This window comes from Podarcis muralis, chromosome 8, assembly GCF_964188315.1.
Source record: "Podarcis muralis chromosome 8, rPodMur119.hap1.1, whole genome shotgun sequence".
Lineage (NCBI taxonomy): Eukaryota > Metazoa > Chordata > Lepidosauria > Squamata > Lacertidae > Podarcis > Podarcis muralis.
In genome coordinates this window covers 48,348,897-48,371,064 of record NC_135662.1, presented here as the reverse complement: position 1 = coordinate 48,371,064, position 22,168 = coordinate 48,348,897, and the positions used below count along the sequence as shown (strand labels likewise).

The 22,168-nt window shown below is 40.7% G+C and overlaps 1 protein-coding gene across 15 annotated transcripts in view; it reads right to left on the bottom strand.

The window, feature by feature from the left end:
* Positions 1-22,168, bottom strand: part of PTPRM (protein tyrosine phosphatase receptor type M) — a 409,846-nt gene that overhangs the window by 169,976 nt on the left and 217,702 nt on the right. For all 15 annotated transcript variants that reach the window (XM_028737325.2, XM_028737333.2, XM_077933147.1 and 12 more), the window contains exons 8-11: positions 20,059-20,367; positions 19,552-19,661; positions 16,039-16,240; positions 12,190-12,292 (exon numbers count right to left, since the gene is read on the bottom strand). In XM_028737325.2, coding sequence (XP_028593158.1) covers positions 12,190-12,292; positions 16,039-16,240; positions 19,552-19,661; positions 20,059-20,367 — 724 coding nt within the window. The remainder of the gene's footprint in view (positions 1-12,189; positions 12,293-16,038; positions 16,241-19,551; positions 19,662-20,058; positions 20,368-22,168) is intronic.

Here is a 22,168-nt window from a genome sequence, read left to right as displayed (position 1 = left end):
GCAGTCCATAACTTCCTCCCCATGACATCACTGGGCTGGAAGGAAAACTTATTATGCCAAAGTTTACTATGTCTTACTGTTTTATTGGTTGTTGGCATTGTGAATTATCTACTTCTGTGTTGTATTTTCTTTGTAACAATGAAGTGTGAGTAAGAATTAATTTAGAAATAAATAAATGTAAGCGTAAGCTAAGTGCATTCATGTGTGTCTGTCAATGTGGGTTTTTGTGTGCTATACTTGTGGTGTGTATCTTTGTGTACCAGTGGGCATGCATGAATGTGCACAACCAGTTTGGTCACAACCAGTTGCACAGGCACACTGGCATATGGTCTTGGAATGGTTGGCCAACCTAAATGTGGCCCCTGAGCAGGAAAAGGGTTAGCCACCCCTGCTATAGTGAGTACCCCAGAAGCTCATTAGATAAGTCAAACTGAAATTTGTATGTTAGAAACTTGAAGAGTCAACACTTACTTCTGCTACTGAACAGCAAGACTCTTATTGCCAACTTGCAATCTATGCTCACTCAACTCCCCATACGGTTAGCACATGCTTTCACAGCCTGGCTAAGAACACAAGGTACCCTTCAAAATGAAGAAAGGCCTTAACACAAATACTTTTTCCACGTTTGTTGCCTTCCCTGACAACCCCTTGATAATTTACTCCAGAGGTTTAGGGTGGAATAGCATGTGAAATGCACAGTGTTTTGGATAGGAAGTCGCAAAAATACACAGGAGCTTCTGCTAAATCAAAAGCTTTTGTGTACATAGAATTCCTGTGAACAGCATTAACATGGGGTGAAATAAAGAATTGTCAAAAACCAATCTCTGCAGATCAGCACACACCAAATTAATAAACCAAAAAGCTAAGATTATTAACTGATTTTTGATCAGAACAAACAGACAGTGCAGAAGCGTAGTCAACTGAATAAACGTAACATAAAAATATTGGTTCTAACGTTGAATTATGAAGCTCAGTGGCGTAGCGTAGGTTGTCAGCACCCGGGGCAAGGCAAGTAATTTGCGCCCCCTAACCCGTGGATTTGCGCCCCCTAATCCGTGGATTTGCCCTAACCCCAGATGTTGCGCCCGGTGCGGCCGGCCCCCCCTGCACCCCCCACGCTACGCCACTGATGAAGCTTAAGAGGATCCAGAGCAAAAGGCAATAGCTGAGCCCCAAATGACAAGGTTATCTCTGCTCTCCTAGCAGAAGATGTAGTGTGGAATCAAGGGGATCCTATCTTTTTAATCAAAACTGCAGATCCTAGTCACAATACTTGGTTGTATATGGTTTAGTACTTTCTGAGAAGTTCAGTTCACTTGCTTTAGGATGTTGAGTACAGTATTGGTGAAACAAGGCCAAGAAATCATAGTCATATGTACTTTTGCCCCTTAGCCAAGTAAATAGGCTGGGTGTCTTGCTGAAACAAAGGTCAGATACAAGCTTACAAATTACATAGGATTTCTACAATGTATGCTTGCTTCACCCTATATTTTCATTTTAAAGGTGCGCATGCATCTCCTGTAAGACAGAAGTGCAAGTTCCTAACTTGAATGTTACACAGCAAGCAGGCACAGCTATTACAGCGGTTATTTGAAAAGGTCACATGTTCAATTTCACACACTGAATAAAGATGTGTAGCTGTTTCCCAACATTTGAAAAGTCTTGCTCAATGTCATATCTGTCTGAATCAAAACTTAATGAACTTCGATGGAATTACTGTGGCTTGCAAGCTATTTTGCTCTGAACAAACCACTGATTTCAAACAAAACAGTTGTCTCATACACTCTCTGTTAAAGTTAAAGAGCTATTATCTTGTCCATGGCTGCAATCTGTAATGTGTAACTATGTTGAAAAAGATTGTTGTTGTTGTTGTTTTAGTTCCAGGAAATTTGAATTCTTGAAGCTTAAGAGTTCTTTCAAATAATGATGCAGGTTTTAGTAAAAAGTTATAACACACCAGCAATTTATTTGGAACATATAAATAAAACATATTTTGCACAAATTTACATTTTTGACACTTGCAACAATGCAACGATAATTTCAAAGATTTTAAATCTACTTTATGTCTTGGGTTAATACTCCCTTTTAAAAGAACACAGAAAATTGCTTAAGGTATAAATAGAAACAGAACAAAGAACTATGCTTATTGTTGAAATCTCAAATGTTCTGGTTGCCAAGACCATTTGTTTGTGGGGTAACCCTGAACTCAGGAGAAACAACACTCTTCTAACCAAAAAAAAGAAATGAAAAAAAGAAAAAGAAAAAATGAAGAAATAACCCAACAATATAGTGGCGATGCTGAGACAGAATAATTTTCACAAGTGACATAAAATCTGGTTTTGCATTTCTGCATCTATATGTCTTTCCCAAATACATTCAATGGGTTTGATGGGAGGAATTCAGACCTTGAAATGGCAAGCTGGCATCCTGCTTGGCAAGTACATCCACAGGCACGGATGACTCTCTGAAATGGTAGTGTAGGTGTATGGGCAGAGCAACTCTTTTAACCAAATTCCCTAACCCATTCCCCCCCCCCCCCCGGCCACTTGGATATTGTGGGGTCTTGGTGGACCATGAATGATTTTTCTGCCTGTTGCAGATGACTTTTAAATGTATTTTTATAACTTCTTTTATTTCTTATATTGTTACAATCTGAATTCCATAGTCAAGGACAATCTGTGGGCCACCTGAATGAAGCTAGTGGACCGCTGGTGGACCAGACTCTGGGAATCCTTGTAGTACTTTATTGTTTCAGGTATCTAGGTTTCTGGGGGCAGTGAGTGGTATTCAACCAAGCTGACCAGTTTGCGCAATGACTTCCCTCTCCCCTCACTGGTGAATGGGAGAGAAGAGGGTAACATTCTTTTGTTGTCCAAATGAGACAACTTTGTTGGACACAACCCATTATTTCTAGTATGATATCTGTCTAGACCACCCTTCCCCAGTCTGGTGCCATTCAATTGCTTTGGTCTACAGCTCCCATTGTCCCTGAATAGGGTCAATCTATCAATTTTGATTTTCTTCGGTTTCTCATATTTCCAATCTTAAGTTAATATTGCCACATTTCCACATCAGTTTGTGGTTCATTTTTGTTTTTAAAAAGTTCTCACCAAAAAATCTGCATTTTAGTACAATTTTGTCCTAATGTATACATTTCTGCATCCAGTATAGCAAAACAGTTCTATTATAATGCACATTTGTTTGTGTGTTCCTTTCACAAATATATGCATGTTTATGCACACTTTACTGTAACATGCAATTTTGTACACATTTCTTGTCTGAAGAACTGTTTCAGTTTGCTTATTGAATCGGAAGGTATGAATTTGTAGGCTTTAAATGTGAACTTAATCAAATTTGTTCTGCATCCCTATTCCTGACTGTTAGCCATGTTGGTTGTGAGTGATGTGAGTTTTAGTCCAAAACAGCTGGCTGTTCCAGAAATTGCAAATGACATTGCAGGACTGGAAAGTTTCTTTACAGCAAGGAAGCTACTCCCCAGCAACAAAACCCAGAAGTAGAGTCCTAACTGTAAAACCTTTTCTGGGATGAACTGTGGACTATACCAAATCTTAAGAGGATGCAATCCAAGAGAAACAGCTGATATCTCATCACTGGCTGAAGTAACAGATAATATTGTATGGAGATGCTTAGTTAGCCATGAGAATCTATACTTCCTTCTGTTTCTAAGATCTTTGCTTTACAGATGTTTTCTGCTACAGATTTGCCACTTACAGCATAGGAAATGACTGAAATATTTCCTCATACATAATCTTGTTGAGAAGATTAGCTTTCGCTTAGCAATATTTTACAATTACAAACCTCAATGGAAATATCAGTGATTTCTTTTCCAGATGAAGTGAAGGGCATTACAGAGAGGATGGTTTAAATGGCAAATATTCCAGAGGATTACTTGTTTGAGGCTGCTGACATAAAAAAAAAAGAGTCTTGAGGCAGCCTTAAGAAGTAAGCTTCTGCAAGCAGAAACTCATTAAATTAGTCTTTAGAATGCCATGTCTTTTTTCATGGTAAATGTCATTAAATTGAAGACTTTCCTAGTGTTCTATGTGGGAAAACACTGTTCTGTCTTTTTTCAGTGATTCAATGACATGTATAGTGAGCCTAAGAAAATCTAATCTTGAGGACAAAAGGTTGTATCCAATTTGTGTCCCTCCATTAAGGCTTTTTGATGTAGCAGAGGCTTCGGTCAGTGCAACATGGATCAAGGTGACTTTCAGCAATTCCCCCTCACCTTGTTCTGAAGAGTCTACCAACCCATGTAGCACAGTGGTGCAGAGTAAGCAGAAGGTTCCAGTGGCCTCTGCAGGCAGAACTGGGAGAGACTCCCTGTCTAAGGCCATGGAGAGCTGCTGCTGGTCAGTGCAAGCACTACTGAGCTAGATAAACCCAATGGCTTGATTCAGTGTAAGGCAAATTATTATAATTCAAAATTACCTCGGTCCCTCTTCCACAGGCAGGACGCGGGTGGCGCTGTGGTCTAAACCACTGAGCCTAGGGCTTGCCGATCGGAAGGTCGGCAGTTCGAATCTCCGAAAAAGGGGTGAGCTCCCGTTGCTCAGTTCCACCTCCTGCCAACCTAGCAGTTTGAAAGCACATCAAAGTGCAAGTAGATAAATAGGTACCACTGTGGTGGGAAGGTAAACAGCGTTTCTGTGCGCTGCTCTGGTTTCGCCAGAAGCAGCTTAGTCATGCTGGCCACATGACCCAGAAAAACTGTCTGCGGACAAACGCCGGCTCCCTTGGCCAGTAAAGCGAGATGAGCACCGCAACCCCAGAGTCATTTGTGACTGGACTTAAACTGTCAGGGATCCTTTACCTTTACCTCTTCCACAGGATCAAAGAGCTTTCTGCCAGTGCTGGGACACTAAACTGAATACAATACATTGGAAGCTTCCACGTGCTGAATCATAGCACTGCTCCATCCAGTTGTCTAACTCAGAATGAATAATCATTCTTTCTAAGCCCCCACTCATGCCAGAGATTCAGCTTAGGACTTTCTGACATTCTATACCACTGATATAAGATTCATCTCCACTTTTATGGGTGTATTCGTTTCATGGATATCAGTGTTATACAATGTATAGCTGTGCTCTGAAACACAATTCCTTCATGTTTCCTGTGCATGAGTAGTGAAGCTTGATATCAGTGAAATTTTCAAGGTTTAGATTCGCAAAATCTACCTACAGAATCACCAGTACAATCATTGTACATGCTCATTTACTGAATCAAATTATATTCAGATGAGCAAATAACCCTGTGAACTTCTTCATGCAAGTAAGCAAAGGGTTGGGAGGGCAGGTGGGTAAGGAATCATACCTAGGTTATGCATTTTTATGCGCAGGAGTAAAAGGCATATGCATTTGTGGTGATAAATCTTATTAAAATTCTAAGCTAATCACAAAAAGGATATTTGCCAGATTTTTGTTCTTTAATCTAGCATGTCCATAGCACAAATGGACAAATGTGCCACAAATGAACAATAGATGATGGCACCCACTGGCGGGGGGCGGGGGCGGGGGGGTTATCATATTTTTATCCAATTGCCAATCCTTTTGAAGCCAAGACAGTATCGTTAGGGAAGGAAAACTGGTCTTACGCTAAGCTTTGCTGACTTACAGAAACAAATAAATGCTGCTTAGAAAAACATTCCTGCTCAAACAAGTGGGAATCTTCGTCTAACCTTAAGTGCTTTATGATCAACGTTGACCTCTGCAGCTGCCTGCATGAAAATTGCCCCCTGGGAGGCAATATGGGTCCAGGAGGGAAGCTTCTGTTTGAACAAATTATTTGTGTTACTACCTCATGAGTTGGCTTTTTTGTTGAGGTGAGCTGAGGAAAGGAGACCAGGAGATGCATCCAGCCATTGGTCAACAGTTCCCCATCCCTGCTCTAAAGTCTGTTTGGGGACGTTTTCCTCCTAGTACCAATTCGGATACAGTGGTACCTCGGGTTACAAACGCTGCAGGTTACAAACACTTTGGGTTACAAACTCTGCTAACCCAGAAGTACTACCTCAGGTTAAGAACTTTACCTCAGGATGAGAACAGAAATTGCATGCCAGCGGCGCGGCAGCAGCAGGAGGCCCCATTAGCTAAAGTGGTACCTCAGGTTAAGAACAGTTTCAGGTTAAGAGGGAACCTCCGTAATGAATTAAGTGCGTAACCAGAGGTACCACTGTATTCTAATTGCCACTTATTTTAATAAGTCTCTTGCTATAGGATTTGAGAGCAAGCTACCAAAAACTTTTCATGTTGTTTTCCATGAATAGTGTGAGAAAATGTGCACAGGAATAGTCATGTAACTTTCCCAACAAGTCATTGTGATACACATATCATACTTAATCTGCATCCCCCCCTAAAAAAAAGTTAATTCCAGTTACTTTGAAATTCAAGGACAAGTTCTATTACATAACAAAAATGAATTACAATATTTTACAATAGAGGCAATTACTGCACTGTTCCTTCAGTGTAACTGGAAATGACTGTTTGGCCATAAATAAGAATTCTTGTTTGCCATAAAAGCGGGAAAATTATGGGCATCAATAAAGCTCCATCACTTCTATATCACATACTTGCTGAACCATGGTTTGGGTTATTGTATACGTTGTAAAGCTATAATTCAGAAACAGTTTGCTGACAATAATAGCAGATGACCCTGTAGTTTACCTTGCAAGGCGATAACTTTACAGAACCCTAAATAATGTCTGTCAAAAATAATGACAAACATGCAAATGTATTATATATATATATATTTTGCCAGAACTCCGGCCTTGTGGTGCTATGATTTTTTAAAAAATATAACATTATTTCCAAATAAGGTAACAATTATTACCATGCATAGGCATAAACAGGTCATGGGTTTAATTCAAAAGTATATGGATAATTTTAGTGCTATTCTGTGACCATAACTACAAAAGTATTAAGAAAACTCTACACATTTTTAAAAAACATATATTGTTATGTTTACTTCAGTCTCATATAAGAATATTCCAAGTTAATGTTTAAAGATATAGGCATAGCCCGCTTGCTACTCTCCAGATGTTGTGGACTACAGTTCCCACCATCCTTGACCATTGGTCATGCTGGCTGGGGCTGATAGGAATTTTAGTTCAAAACATCTGGAAGGCACCATGTTGGCTACCCCTGCTTTAGAACACACTATCAATGTGTGGGATTCAACACTGTGCTATTACAATTGTTCTGTCTGCACAAGCATTTCTGCTGGCTAGATGGAAGCATCACTCTTCTCCTACCCAACATGCTGTTCTGATGGTTTTCCCAACCTCCCAGAGCTTATGAGAGGGGCACGTGGGGAAAAGAGTGAGGGAAGCCCCATTATGCTAGCAGAACTCATACTAGTCGAACTATGTACTTGAATCCAGCCCAGTGCTTCCACTTTGGAATGAAATGCTGATGAACATCCAGAGGCTCACCATGTTATGTTAATAATAATTATTATTACTATTCAAACAGCTCAACACATAGTATCACTGTCTAACAGGACTGCGCCGCTTCTCACTGTAGTTGGTGGGAATCTCACAGCTAAATGCTCCTCACTATTAAAAGACTCATTGTATATAATAAATATGATGTCAGGAAGAAAGGTCCTACATGCCTTCCCTCACTTTCTATGTATATGGATTTGGTGATTTGGGCAAGGGGCATTCAGTAATATACAGCCTACAGTATTACTACCCAGGAACAGTTTTACCACTTGGATAGGCACTGCCTGAAACTGTTTATCAGGGGAAGTAGTAGATATGTGTTAGAAACTGGAAGTTGCCCACCTCCTTCAGTACACAGTGCCTGCTATAATCTAGATCTCACTACTATTATTTACATCTACGTGTGACAGTTATCACTCAGTAAGTCTTTCCCCTCACGCCTGAGCAGTGAGCCTGCACAAACTGGCAATTACTCAGTATTGAGCAATAGCACTGAAGTTGACAGATATGCCTGCACTGTCTAAAAGTGCAATCCTGGCATGGAAAGAGATAGGAACACTAAACTACAACTTTTGTCTCTTAAATCAAGAAGGCTATGGAACAGGATAATTTGATACGGACGTGACACAGTTTCCAAAATCATGCAAATGCCTACAGAACTGCCATATCAATCTGAGGAGGATATCCTGCTGTTCAGTTAAGCTTCATATTAAAGTCTACAGAAGAGAGCCGACTGTACAAGTCCACTGTGTATTAGTTACAGCTGAGTAAAGCTGCAGTGGGTGCAGATCATATGAGTCATGTGCACTGCCAATGTAAGGATATCTTACAAAACAACAGGCACCCTGTAATGCTCAGTTGCTGTGATGAATCTGGTGAAGGCAGGGAGAAAGGGAGGTAAACTAGAAACAGACACAAACCCTTGAACCCAGATTTATGGAACAATACAGGAGGCACTTTCTTAAGGAAAAGAAAAGGTAAGGAGTAAACCCCACACAAATCTGGAGTGGAGTTCCAATGAAGGTTGAATGGCATCTTGTATGCCTCCTTCCAGCAACTCCTGCAGCCCAGCTAGTGCCAAATGCATTGTTCCATTTTCCCTTGGACCACATCAGTGAGGCTGAGATTGGGGGGGGGGCTTGTCCTCTGGGCAGCCCAGGAGCTCCATACACACTGCCCAGACTTGTGCCCTAGAAAGGTCACTTCAGTGCTGCGAGTGCAGCAACAAGAGGAGGCACTGCAAGTGCAGAGCACAACCTGGTTCTTGGTTGCTCTAAAAAAATTAAATTATGCTACAGTTTTATGGAATTGTTGATCTGAAGGGCTACCTAAAAACTAGATATCTGACCGAAATTCAAGTACCAGTATCCAACAACAGAGTACAGGTCAAATATTATGGTTCTAGAATTATACTACTAAAAAAACTTTCCTTTCTGGAATAATTATTTCCAAAGAAACCCTTCAACCTTTGTTTTAAGATGCATTTGCATTCTGTATGAGTTGGGTAAGTATTGTCAATGACCGTAACAATGAATTGGCAGTAATAATTTAAGATAAAATATATACTTCTGAAAAGGAGAACAAAGGCTCCAGATAAGTTTAGAAGTTTCAAAAAGGGAGGAAAGCCTATATTTTGAAATTATTCTAAAAACAAAAGCCGAACTGTAATTTAGTAATATGTATGAATGCATTATCAAATTAAAGGAGTTGAATTTCATTCACTTTCTAAAACTAATTACCCAAAATTATAGATTTTACAGTCTCATAACCTCATGCTATTTGGCTATATTGTATCTCTGTTAATAAATATTGCAATAATCAATGAAGCTATGCTTCCAAAATCTAATGGACAGTTTGGTTTTCTGGATTTATGTTCACTTTTCATTAACTGATAACAAATGATTCCATAAGATTTATATAAATTTGACTTCATTTAAACAAGTCATGCTTCCTAGCAATAATTTCTTGAATAAGTTGCAAGTCTAATTGTAATGGACTGGATCCAAACAAGGTTAAAATAGAAAGCCAGATTCTTATTCTATATTTGCCCCAAGTGTAAAGAGGAAAGGTGGCAAAGCTGTAAAACAAGCAATCCTTGGCAGTAATGTGCTAGAATTTGTGCTTACTCTCTCTCTCCCTTTCTCCCTCTATCCATCAGAAGAATTAAAGATTTTTATGTGACAGAGCTGATGTGTTGATCAATAAAACGACAACAATCATTTACACTGAAAAGTTTAGCGCAGTTCCAAGAATCTGCATTAACCATGCTGGGTGGTTACAGCAGAATCAATAGACAGCCATTGCACTTAGTGAAGTGCATAAATAAAGTACAGCTACATTTTTCTACCCTACGATGAATACAGATTAAGGAAAACATCTATTGGGTACTTCTCTTACTTTGAACAAACACAAATATGGTGTTCTTGTCTCCTTTCTGTTCATTTCAATGAGACTTGTGCTGAGAATGAAGTGTGTTGCAAACATTTCACAACAATATACAGTATAACAAAAAATGTTTTTACTTTTGATCCTGAGGATAAGAAATCATGTCTTGGAATCATAAAATTGTAGAGTTGGAAGGGACCCTGATAGTCATCCAGTCCAACCCCCTGCAATGTAGGAATCTCAACTAAAGCATCCATGACAGATTGCCTCTGGTTAAAAACCTCCAATGAAGGAGAGTCCACAACCTCCTGAGGGAGTCCATTCCACCATCAAACAGTTCTTACTGTGAGAAAGTTATTCCTAATGTTTAGTCAGAATCTCCTTTCTCGTAACTTGTATCCATTGGTCTTGCCTATGTGCCAGTCTTTCACCTAATTTCCATGTAACCGCGTGTCACAAAAAAGCTGGGCAGCTATTTCTTTATAGAAAAAAAAATCATTTCGAGGAGAACCTGTGCAGGCCTTCCGCTTTAATTTGCAGCCCTGGGAAATATTTAACATAGCGCTAAGGAGACTGCTCCATCAGCACAAGCTGTTTTGCTTGCCTGATGGAACCACCTCCACTCTCCTCCCCCTAGGCACTTTTCTGGGGTTCCTCCAACCCAGCCATAGGCAAACTCGGCCCACCAGATGTTCTGTTAGCTAGGGATGATGTGAGTTGTAGTCCCAAAACATCTGGAGGGCCGAGTTTGCCTATGCCTGTTCCAACATCTCTCACCAAATTTGGGCAAGGGCAAGCGGGGAGAGGACAAAGGGGAAAGCCCTGTTGTGCAGGACCAGTTAAATGAATCTGGACCTCTGCAGCTGCATTTTGTCAAGGAAAATAAATGCAGGACAAACCATATGCAAATAAACACCATATTTCACAAGTCCATGTGAGTATGAGAATTAAAATCACATACTTACATAGCACCTAATTGGGAACAAAATGTTTCTCAGAACTAGTTAGTCTCCATGACTCTTCACCTGCAACTGAACCCACAGCTTCTTATTTCATTTTCAACACCCTGAACGTGGGAAGGAGGTCAGCTGAAGCAAGTTAGCCCACAGCTCCAAACATAAATTGCTAATTAGCAAAGAAGAAACACAATGCAGCTGGGCAGTGATTTTGGATTGATGTTTCCTTCTCCTTACTATGGCAATGTGAACTTTAGCTGTGTGGCATCCTGAATACCATCTGGTAATTTTACTTGACGTCAAAAAGACAAATGGGCATATATAGAGCTTGAGTACACATAATTGGCACATGTATTGGCTCTCGCAAATGACAACTATTTTATTTCCTTTTCTGTAAGTATTTACATGGATCTTCTACTTGATAATGAAAAGCAAGTTGGAAACTGCTTAATTACTACTACTACTACTACTAGTAATAATAATAATAATAATAATAATAATAATAATAATAATAGTAAGTAAGTAAATAAATAAATAAATTTCTGCTCACTACAACCTCCCCTTTGGATTGAGGGCACACTGGGAGTGTGTGAGTGGAAGGACGAGAGGAACACTTGTTGTGCAAATGGAAGTCTGTTCTACTCGTATATAGACACTGTTATAGAGAAACTTAATCATTATTTTGACTTTGCAAAATGCTTGATGTATTTATTTTGCTGTAACCCTTACACAAAGCCTATAATACAAGTTGATATTATTATCCCCATTTTGACGAGAGGCTGGCTTGCCCAAGACCATAGTGAATTTGTCACAAAGGTGAGAACAAGAGTATACTGATTCATAGCTCAGCCTCTTAGTCACCATGCTACATTAGTTCCCAAGCGAAGTAGCTGTAAATTCTGGACTAGCAAGATTTTTGTTTTGTTTTGTTACAAGTATATATATGTTCCCTTTCTGTCTTGATGATGACAGATTTTAGTTTTTAAATCTCCTAAATTGTCTCAGCTGATTACCTAAAATAATGACGATTAAGCCCACAGGAGTTCTTATTGAAAACATAGTAGTAGAGGATAAAAATAATGATGTACCCTTGAACTCATAACACTGCAGTAAGCAATTACCTTATAGAAGAAGCCACCCACACAACAACATTGCAGCTTTGTTCCTTATTTTCAAAGACTAAGCTTTGAAATCCTCTACACAATTCCTAAACACTCCATATCAAAGGACTTTCTTTCTTGTTCCTTATTTAATTGAATTAGAGATAACACAAATATGGATTTAAACACAGATTGATGACTTAGAAAAAAAAGTCACCAGAAAACACTGTCAATAAATTAATAGATTTAATTTTAATTTTGTAAAGATTCCCCAATACCATCATACCTGACTGGAGCGCCTCTGCTCTGTGCAGGTTTCAGTGTAACAGTTACAGTACTGTCTGTCTGATTTAAAGGTGTTTCCAGTTCATAAGGTGGCATAGACGGTGCTAGAAAAACAAGAACAGAGGAAGCAGACTTCTTTCATGTGTAGCTTTTCTATGATCTTTAAAATCTTGTTTAAAAAAACCTTCTCAAGGGCAGATACTATTTTAGAGCAGTCCTTGTGTGCACAAACTATTATAAAATAATTGCTATGCTTTTAGTTAATAGGGTAGCCCATCAATAATAAGTTAAGCTATAAACTGGTACATACTGTACCTTTATTAGGGCATTTTTCTGCTGACTGAACACTCAAGGCGTAGGTTCGTGTGTAATATTAGTCTCGTGAACTGCAGCAAGTTTTATATCATGGATTACTGCGTTGGTCTGCTACGCAACAAAATAAACTAAATATGGTATTCAGTTATTACCATTGTCTTATTAACAGCCTTTCCCACCAGATTTTTATCATCCTTACTGTATCACCATAACTAGATAATGAATGAAGACATAAGTAACCAAGATCACCCAGTTAGCTTGTGGCTAAGTTGCAATTTGAACCTGGATCTGACATGCCATAACCAACTAGTGCAGGGTCTCCCAAACTTGGGTCTCCAACTGCTCTTGGACTACAACTCCCATCATCCCTAGCTAGCAGGAGGACCAGCGGTCAGCTAGCTGGAGACCCATGTTTGGGAAACCTTGAACTAGTATATCTGCTGCACTACACTGGGCCATCATGTAAAAGCAACCACATTTGAACTTACTAATCAGTAGAGCATGAGACTTCTAGATGCTAATGAGTGTTTGGTTTGGCCTGTAAGGAGGTCTAAGAAGAAAGACAAAGAAGACGTGACTATTGTTCGGTAAATCTGAAAGATATGAAAGATGGGAATATGAACTGACCCCTCTCTGACTTGCAGCTACTAGCCCTTTCAGCAACAGGGGTAGAAGAGTGAACTACACCAAACAGTGGTGCATACTACTCTCAGGCCAACTTGCAATTGGGTGAAAAGCAATGGATTACATTGCAGGGTTGCTTTACAAATGTCCCAAGTTTAACCTTATTAAGGTGCATAAAAGCAATATATCCCCAAATAGGTTTGCGGATTGAGGGATATATATATATATAGATATATATATATATATATATATTTGCTTTCGTAGATTTTCACGGGTACAGGAATGCAGGTTTTGGTGTCCTCGGGTGTCTTCCCGTGTAAAAGCTGGGGTGTCTAGGCGACGTTTCGACGAGGTCTCACTCGTCATCTTCAGGCTGGTGCTTTCGGCTTCTTGTTACTGGAACAGAGCAGGATCTCAGTGTTTGAGTTCCTATAAATACTGTTGAGGGGGTGTGGTGTTCTCTGGGCAGAGAGGAAGTTCCCAGGCATGTGTGCCTTTTCTTCTTTTGTTCTTTAATTACTTGAGGGATATCTTGAGTGATTTCTTGAGTGATATCCTGAGTACCACTTAGGTGGGTCATTAGGTGTGGATTAGTTGCTAAGGTCTTTGTGTCTTGACCTCTTGAACTTTGTGAAGAGTTTTTCTGAGAAGATGGCTGTACTGCACTTAGATGTGCTCTGGCTTGGCTTCGTGTATAGGGGCGAGCTGTGGTTTTGTGGCCTGTGCCAGCCAGATCTGTGTAGGGATTGCAGGGGGGTGCAGCATCCGGAGGTGCCACCATGGTTTGGCTACTGGATGGTGTCTGTAATTTATCTGTGGAGAGGGTCTGGGTTTGGGTCTGGTGTGGTTGATTGGTGATGGCGTTCTGTGTGCCTCTGGATCTGGTGTCAGTTTTTGTGTGGAGGGCTAATCTGGAAATTAGCCCTCCACACAAAAACTGACACCAGATCCAGAGGCACACAGAACGCCATCACCAATCAACCACACCAGACCCAAACCCAGACCCTCTCCACAGATAAATTACAGACACCATCCAGTAGCCAAACCATGGTGGCACCTCCGGATGCTGCACCCCCCTGCAATCCCTACACAGATCTGGCTGGCACAGGCCACAAAACCACAGCTCGCCCCTATACACGAAGCCAAGCCAGAGCACATCTAAGTGCAGTACAGCCATCTTCTCAGAAAAACTCTTCACAAAGTTCAAGAGGTCAAGACACAAAGACCTTAGCAACTAATCCACACCTAATGACCCACCTAAGTGGTACTCAGGATATCACTCAAGAAATCACTCAAGATATCCCTCAAGTAATTAAAGAACAAAAGAAGAAAAGGCACACATGCCTGGGAACTTCCTCTCTGCCCAGAGAACACCACACCCCCTCAACAGTATTTATAGGAACTCAAACACTGAGATCCTGCTCTGTTCCAGTAACAAGAAGCCGAAAGCACCAGCCTGAAGATGACGAGTGAGACCTCGTCGAAACGTCGCCTAGACACCCCAGCTTTTACACGGGAAGACACCCGAGGACACCAAAACCTGCATATATATATATATATATATATATACACACAGTGGTACCCCGCAAGACGAATGCCTCGCAAGACGGAAAACCCGCAAGACGAAAGGGTTTTCTGTTTCGGAGGCGCTTCGCAAGACGAATTTCCCTATGGGCTTGCTTCGCAAGACGAAAGCCCATAGGGAAATCTCCGGGGACCTGTTTTAAATTGCTGGCGGTTGGGAGCAAAGACTTTCGCCCACAGCCGGCCTTCAGAAGAGGTCCTGGACCTCTTCTGAAGGCCGGCGGGGGGCAAAAGTCTTTGCTCCCCCCCGCCTGCCTTCCCGGGACAGCGGAGACTTCTCCGCTGCCCCGGGCGATCTTAAAATGCTGGCGGGCGGGAGCGAAGCGTTCGCTGCCGACCCCCAGCATTTTAAAATCTCCCCGGGACAGCAGAGAAGTCCCGCCCCGCTCGGGATGGCGGCGCAGAGCTGTCTGCCATCCCGGGATCAGCGCAGCTCTGCGCGGCCATCGGGAGCCGGGGGCGAAGCCCACCCCGCTACAGATGGCCGCGCAAAGCTGCCTGCAGTCCCGGGACTGCAGGCAGATCTGCGCCACCATCCCGAGCGGGGCGCTAAGTCCCTCCCCGCTCTGGATGCCAGCGCAGAGCTGTCTGCCGTCCCGGGACTGCAGGCAGATCTGTGCCGCCATCCCGAGCGGGGCGCTAAGTCCCGCCCCGCTCTGGATGCCGGCGCAGAGCTGTCTGCCATCCCGGGACTGCAGGTAGATGTGTGCCGCCATCCCGAGCGGGGCTAAGTCCCGCCCCGCTCTGGATGGCGGTGCAGATCTGCCTGCCGTCCCGGGATCAGCGAAGCGTTCGCTGCTGACCCCCAGCATTTTAAAATCTCCCCGTGTCCCGGTGAGATTTTAAAATGCTGGGGGTCGGCAGCGAAGCCCTTGTTCCCCCCCAGCCCCCCCAGCCTTCAGAAGCCCTTGTCCCCCCCCCCCCAGCCTTCAGAAGAGGTCGGGGGACAGACTGTCCCCGGACCTGGTCTGAAGGCGGTTTCCCTAGGAACGCATTAATTGATTTTCAATGCATTCCTATGGGAAACCGTGCTTCGCAAGACGAAAAACTCGCAAGAAGAAAAAACTTGCGGAACGAATTAATTTCGTCTTGCGAGGCACCACTGTATATATATATAGGCTTTTTAACAGAAAATGTTTAAATGCCATTTTTTTAACAGAGGTTTTTATGAACCTTCAAGAAATTATAAACACAACATTTAAATTGTTCAGAAAAGACAGGTATTTTACACTGCGCCCATACTATATAACTGCTGCAAAATTATATGTAAATTAATGTAATGGTTATCTAGTTCAAATCAGAAATGTTGTTTGGCTTTAACTAATACCTGAGATCTTTGTGGTGAACTGACTTGTAACAGGAAGCCCAAAGCCTTTGGCTGTACTGGCTCTGATAGTGAACGAGTAAGTAGTCCCAGGATACAACCCAAAAAATAAGTAGTGTGTTTCATTCCCATGCTTTAAAACACGTCCACTTTGGTTGGATAAATCTATTTCTGGGTCAAAGGAGCTGACAGCCTTGTAGGTGATCTACAAAAGAAAAACAAAGTTATAAAATATCTTCAGCAGTTGTACAAAGATTGCATTTTTATCCAATAAACCCTTCTGATGTGTGCACTGTCAGACATTTTATGATAAGTTATCTTACTCCCTTATATGCTTCAAATCCGGAATCCAATGAAGGAACACAGGCTCAGACAAAACTGTTATGAGTTATCACTTTTATAGATACAGGGACTTAGAGGCACCTAGATGACAACTATAACGGCTATGATTCAGACTTAAGCTAATCCCTTTAATTCATTGGTTTTCATGTTGTAATTCTTTTAGGAGGAAGTGCATTAATGTTGGTCTTGCACAAAAAATACAAATAAACATTGACTTAAAACGACAGGGGTTATAGCCACGTTTTTTAGTAGCCTGCCCCAAATTTCTGCTTCTACTGAAAAGTATTCTCTGCTTGTAATAAGGTGAAATTCAAGCAAATTCTCCATAAAGGACACAATGTTGCTATTATGATAATGATGACAATAATTATTATAACAGAAACAACATGGAAAGAGCTTTACTTGGAACTCTGAAGAGTAGGACAATTCTAGGACATTCTTCTAAAACCGTAGAGTACTAATGACCACATTTTCTCCCCATTTGAAGAAATCTCATGTCTTATTCAACATTTATTTTTAAAAAATGATTACAATGCAATATCTGGATGGTGTTCTTAGTCGTATGTGGCTTGTTTTTGCTCTCTTCTGTGACTTTTAGGCTGCAATCCAAACCACACTTTACCTATGACTAAGTTCCATTAAATTGGAACTAAGTATCCCAGAGTATTTAGTATCCCAAGTGCTTTGAAGTAAATATCATCCTCACAACACAGCATGGTAGGTCTTTAATACTGCAGTTTTAAAGATCAGAACACATGGTATTGCAACTTGAATCACACAAGCACTACTGAAACCAATTCTGCATAGGTCAATTACAGGTTAAATTAACTTCAACTCAGCACTGACCCTGTGTAAGCTCTTAATTTACAGAAGCTCTCAGTTTTGACCTCTGAGATTATAAAAGGTTACTAGCAAAGTGGAAATTTAATTCAGAATAGAGTATAGGTTTTAAAAGACAATACACAATGTTTTTGGATGCCACACAAATGAGTTTCATGCTTGAAACAATGTGGATTCCTGTGGACTGAGCAATAGTGGCACTCATCAATAGGATTTTTAACCCACAGTTGCTGTGTTACAGTTAGCTTCCTGAATTGTTGCCACCACTTCAGAGCCACTAAATCAATAAATGTGGCCCTAGTTCACCTATGTTTCTGTTTCTCTCCTCCTTATTTCCCTTCTATGGTGGAAACCTCCACATGTTTATGGGGCTGGTTCACTGATGCCTTGGTGGGACAACTACATGCCAGGAACATGCAACGTAAGTCAATGTGCTTCTCTGTGCCATCATGCACAAGGGCTTTTATATGGGAAGGGTCAACATAGTCTTATGGTGAAATATTTCACTTCAGAAGATATACCTGTTGTGTTAAGTACAGTAATCAACATGTTTTTAGTACCAACACTCAGGTATTCAGATGGATGTGATTACAGTGGTACCTCGGGTTAAGAACTTAAATTAGTTCTGGAGGTCCGTTCTTAACCTGAAACTGTTCTTAACCTGAAGCACCACGTTAGCTAATGGGACCTCCTGCTGCTGCTTCCTCCTGCACTCCATTGTCTCACAGAATCACAGACTTGCAGAGTTAGAAGGGACCACAAGGATAATCTAGCCTGACCCCTTGCAATGCATAAGTCTTTCACCCAGTGTGGGGCTCGAATCCACAACTCTGAGATTAAGAGTCTCATGCTTACTGAAAATTCTTACCAAATGCAAGCACGAGTGGCTTTAACGCCACCTTTTTTTGTCTTTTCCCACTGTTTACAATCTACCTTGATAAAGAGTTCCGGAGAACATAAAAGCTACAACCCTATAGAAAGAATATAAACCAAGCCTCTGAAAAAGAAAATACAGAGTAGTTTTGAGACTATGATGAGACGTGCGGGGAAAAGATGGCACAGATAATCATTGTCTGAAGCGTGGGCTGGTTTGTAGCCCAGGTCCAAACACATTCATCATTTTGTATCAGACTACACATAAACACCAAAAACACCACAAAGAAGGGGATGTTGGGAGAGGAAGACACCTCCTTTCAGTTCTTTGAAAGGCCTTACGTGGCCAAATATAAAAAACAAATGACAAGACCAATCATCTTCTGATTACTTATGAAACTGCAATTAGTTAAACTAGTTAGTTTCCATAATACATATCTTTTCATAATAAATTATCCTTTCACAACTATTTCAACAGCAAGACAGCACTAAAAGCTTAATAATACCAAATTAGATATTTTACTTTTCTTTTATGTCTTGGGGCCAAGCATTTCAACAATGCTTTCTGAAAATGAAAGGAAAGAATAAATATAAGGGTAGTTTAGTCAGGTGAGATGTTTGACAGTGATTATGGTCCAACAGCATAATAAATGAATTCCTTTGTTAATATTTTTGAAAGATATTTAGGGCCAGGTTCCCTATAGCACGGAATGCTGGGATTTGTATGTAAAACTAACAACATATAATTTTGTTGAAATTGCATTTTTAAAAGCTAGTGTGTTTCATTTAATGGGACCTGCTTGTTCTTATTATAAAAGGTTTGCAGAAATTCAGCAGTATTCAGTATTACATTCTCACTCCTGTTTTTACTCCTGAGTTATAGCCTAGTGGATACTTTTAGTAGCATTCAAATACTAATCTACATAAGTAGACTGGATATTACAGGCTTTAAAAATGAAGTGATTTACTAATAACAGTGTTGTCTTATACTAGCCAAAATTTATTATATGAGGGAATTGTGGGGCGTGGGGACACTGAGGGTGGGAAGGAAAGACATGTGATACATAAGCAGTATAACACTGCAAATTTATTTAGACCTTCAGTTATGAAAGGTACTGACCCCCTCTTTCTCTTACAAGATGGAAGATTTAGGACAGTACTTCACGCAACACTTGGAGAACCACTATGGAAGATGTTCCCACAGGAGGCAGCAATGGCTACCAAATTGGATAGCTTTGAAACAGAATTAGACAAATCCATGAGGTGTAGACTATCACTGGCTATTGGCCACAATGGCTATGCTCCGCCCCGACAGCTGGAGGCAGCAATGCTTCTGTATACCAGTTGCTCTTGTGCTCAAATCCTGCTTGCTGGTTTGCCACAGGCAACTGTTCAGCCACTGTGAGAACAGGATGCGGAACTAGATTACACCAAGAATGCAGGGCAAGTGGTTTTACATACCTCATATAGGGTGATCACACCATATGTTTGCACTGGCTCCCTCCACTGAAGGAAGATTTTCTCCTCAAACATACTTCCCTGGATAGATTCAAGTGGTACAGGACTTGGAACTAATGCATTAAAAAAAGAGGATGTTTAGGAATATGTACTGTGAATTAGAATGTTGCATTGAGATTCTATCGCTATAAGAACATGAGCTCCACACTGTAAATGCTGCATTCAGGTTTTTAAATAGTAATGGCTTATGCACTGGCCATGCTAGATCCAACCCATAAAATATGTGTTTGCGTGTAACGCTGCAAACTACATTTCACTCATTTTCCCTGACAATCATGTCAGTCCTCAGTATCCTTCATCTTTATGCTTCCTTTATCCAACAAATCCTCAACACACTTTTATGCAGTTATGCATATGTCTTATATGGTTTTTGCTGGACTGCATAAGCACCCCACCCCTAAAATCATGTCTATGCATATTAATGCATTCAGCAAACCATTAAAAACTCACCGTCTTCATCCGTTTGTACCACAATTTCTTGGCTTTCTTTTCGTCCTTCAGGATTCATAAGAACCAGTTTGACACTGACATTAGTATATGGGGACAGATTAGTAATGGTATGCTGAGGGTGCGAATTGTCTGTGTCCCAGCTCACTTCTTCTCGGACTTGTTCTTGTCCACTAGCTTGGTAGCGGTAATGGACGGTGATATTGTACCTATGGCAACGAGTGACATTGTAGCCAAACGGCTCCCAGGTGATGGTGATTTGCCGGGATTTGATATCGACAACTTCTAGTTTTCTTGGACCACGCATAGGATCTGTAAAAATTAAGACATGCATTTTCATACAAGTGCTTGTATCTGATGTATGGTAGTGAAAATAAATACTGTTAAGATATTTTTAAGAAGTATAGGGAAGGAGAAAAGAACATAGGTTCTGATCTACAGAGTCTGTGCTTGGATGCTAGCTTGCACCTGTATATGAATAGTGGCTGGACAGATGACTGACACTGTCAGTGTTAATGATACTGGCAGTTTGTTGGAAGAAGGAGTTTAGTCCCAGTCCTCCATCAACACGTGTTACAAAATGTATTAACAGACTTGAAACAGCTCCTTTTATGAATGCAAAGCAAACAGTGTACCAATAATAGAATTGTAGAGTTGGAAAGGAGCCCAGGGCCAACCTCATGCAATGCAGGAATCTCAGCTAAAGCAGCTATGACAGGTGGCCACCCAGCCTCTGCTTTAAAAAAAATCCCAAGGAAGGAGACTCAGCCACCTTCCAGAGCCCCTTCCACTGTTAAGCAGCCCTTTCTGTCAGAAAGTTCTTCCTGGTGTTTAGTCAGAATCTCCTTTCTTGTAACATGAAGCAACTGGTTCAGTAACTACCCTCAATGGCAGGAGAAAACTAGTTTGCTGCATCTTCCATGTGATAGGCCTTTAGATATTTGAAAATGGCTATCATATATCTCCTCTTTTCCAGGCTAAACATCCCCAACTCCCTCAACCATATCTCATGAGGCTTGGTTTCTAGACCCTTGATAATTTTGGTTGCCCTACTCTGCACACCCTCCAGCTTGTCAATATCCTTACATTGCAGTGCCCAGAACTAGACACAGTACTCCAGGTGTGGTCTGACCAAGGTAGAACAGAGCAGGACGATGATTTCCCTTGATTGGGACACTATACTTCTGTTGATCCACCTTAAAATAGAATTAGCTTTTTTTGGTGCTGCATCCCGCTGTTGACTTATATAAAGCTTGTGGTCTACCAAGCCCCCTAGATCCTTTTCATATGTACTACTGGCAAGCCAGATGTCCTTAACAAGTCACCTTAACATTTTTCTGCAGGCTCAAATCCAACAGCAGACAGACAGCAACAAAAGCTGTTTAGCTTTACTATAACAAAGTCATAGTTTGTGGTGAGAACAGTTGTATGACTAGGGATGCAAATTTTTTAAAATACAGTTCACATTTAAAGGTGAATCATTCATATTCCCACTTTCCTAAACAATATGAGAACCAAATCAACATCCTTTGAAAATCACACTCATCTGAATTTTCTGATGCAGCTCTGCAACCAATGTTAACAAAAATGCATACATAACAGGGAAGTGTACATAAAAAATATATCAATATATTTGTGAAAATAACATGAAAAAATAATAACATGTATATTAGGGTCAACTGCTTGCAAAAGCATGCACATTAGTCAAAGCTGCACACAAAGATGTAGTTATTGGGAGAAATTCACAGTAAAATACTGATGAATTTTCACTAAGATTTTTTTTTGAAAAAACTTTTTTTGCAAATTGCTGCAGAAATGTTATGAGCGGAATTTGAGATTGGAAAAATGAGAACCAGAACAAAACAAAACTGATGGATCCTTCCATTCCCGGTTATGTGCCTAGAGACCTGACCCCAAACTACTGCCATGAAATGCAAAAGATTGTTTCTATCTATACTGTCCAAAGCAATAAGGGATCACAATTGGAAACTCGAGAAAAAACTTCCATCATATTATATTATGGGTTCCTTACATATCTGGTAAAAGAAGTCTGTCATCAGTATAGCTATTATACAAATTTAGCTGTAATCTGATTTTTATTTCATATGAGAGT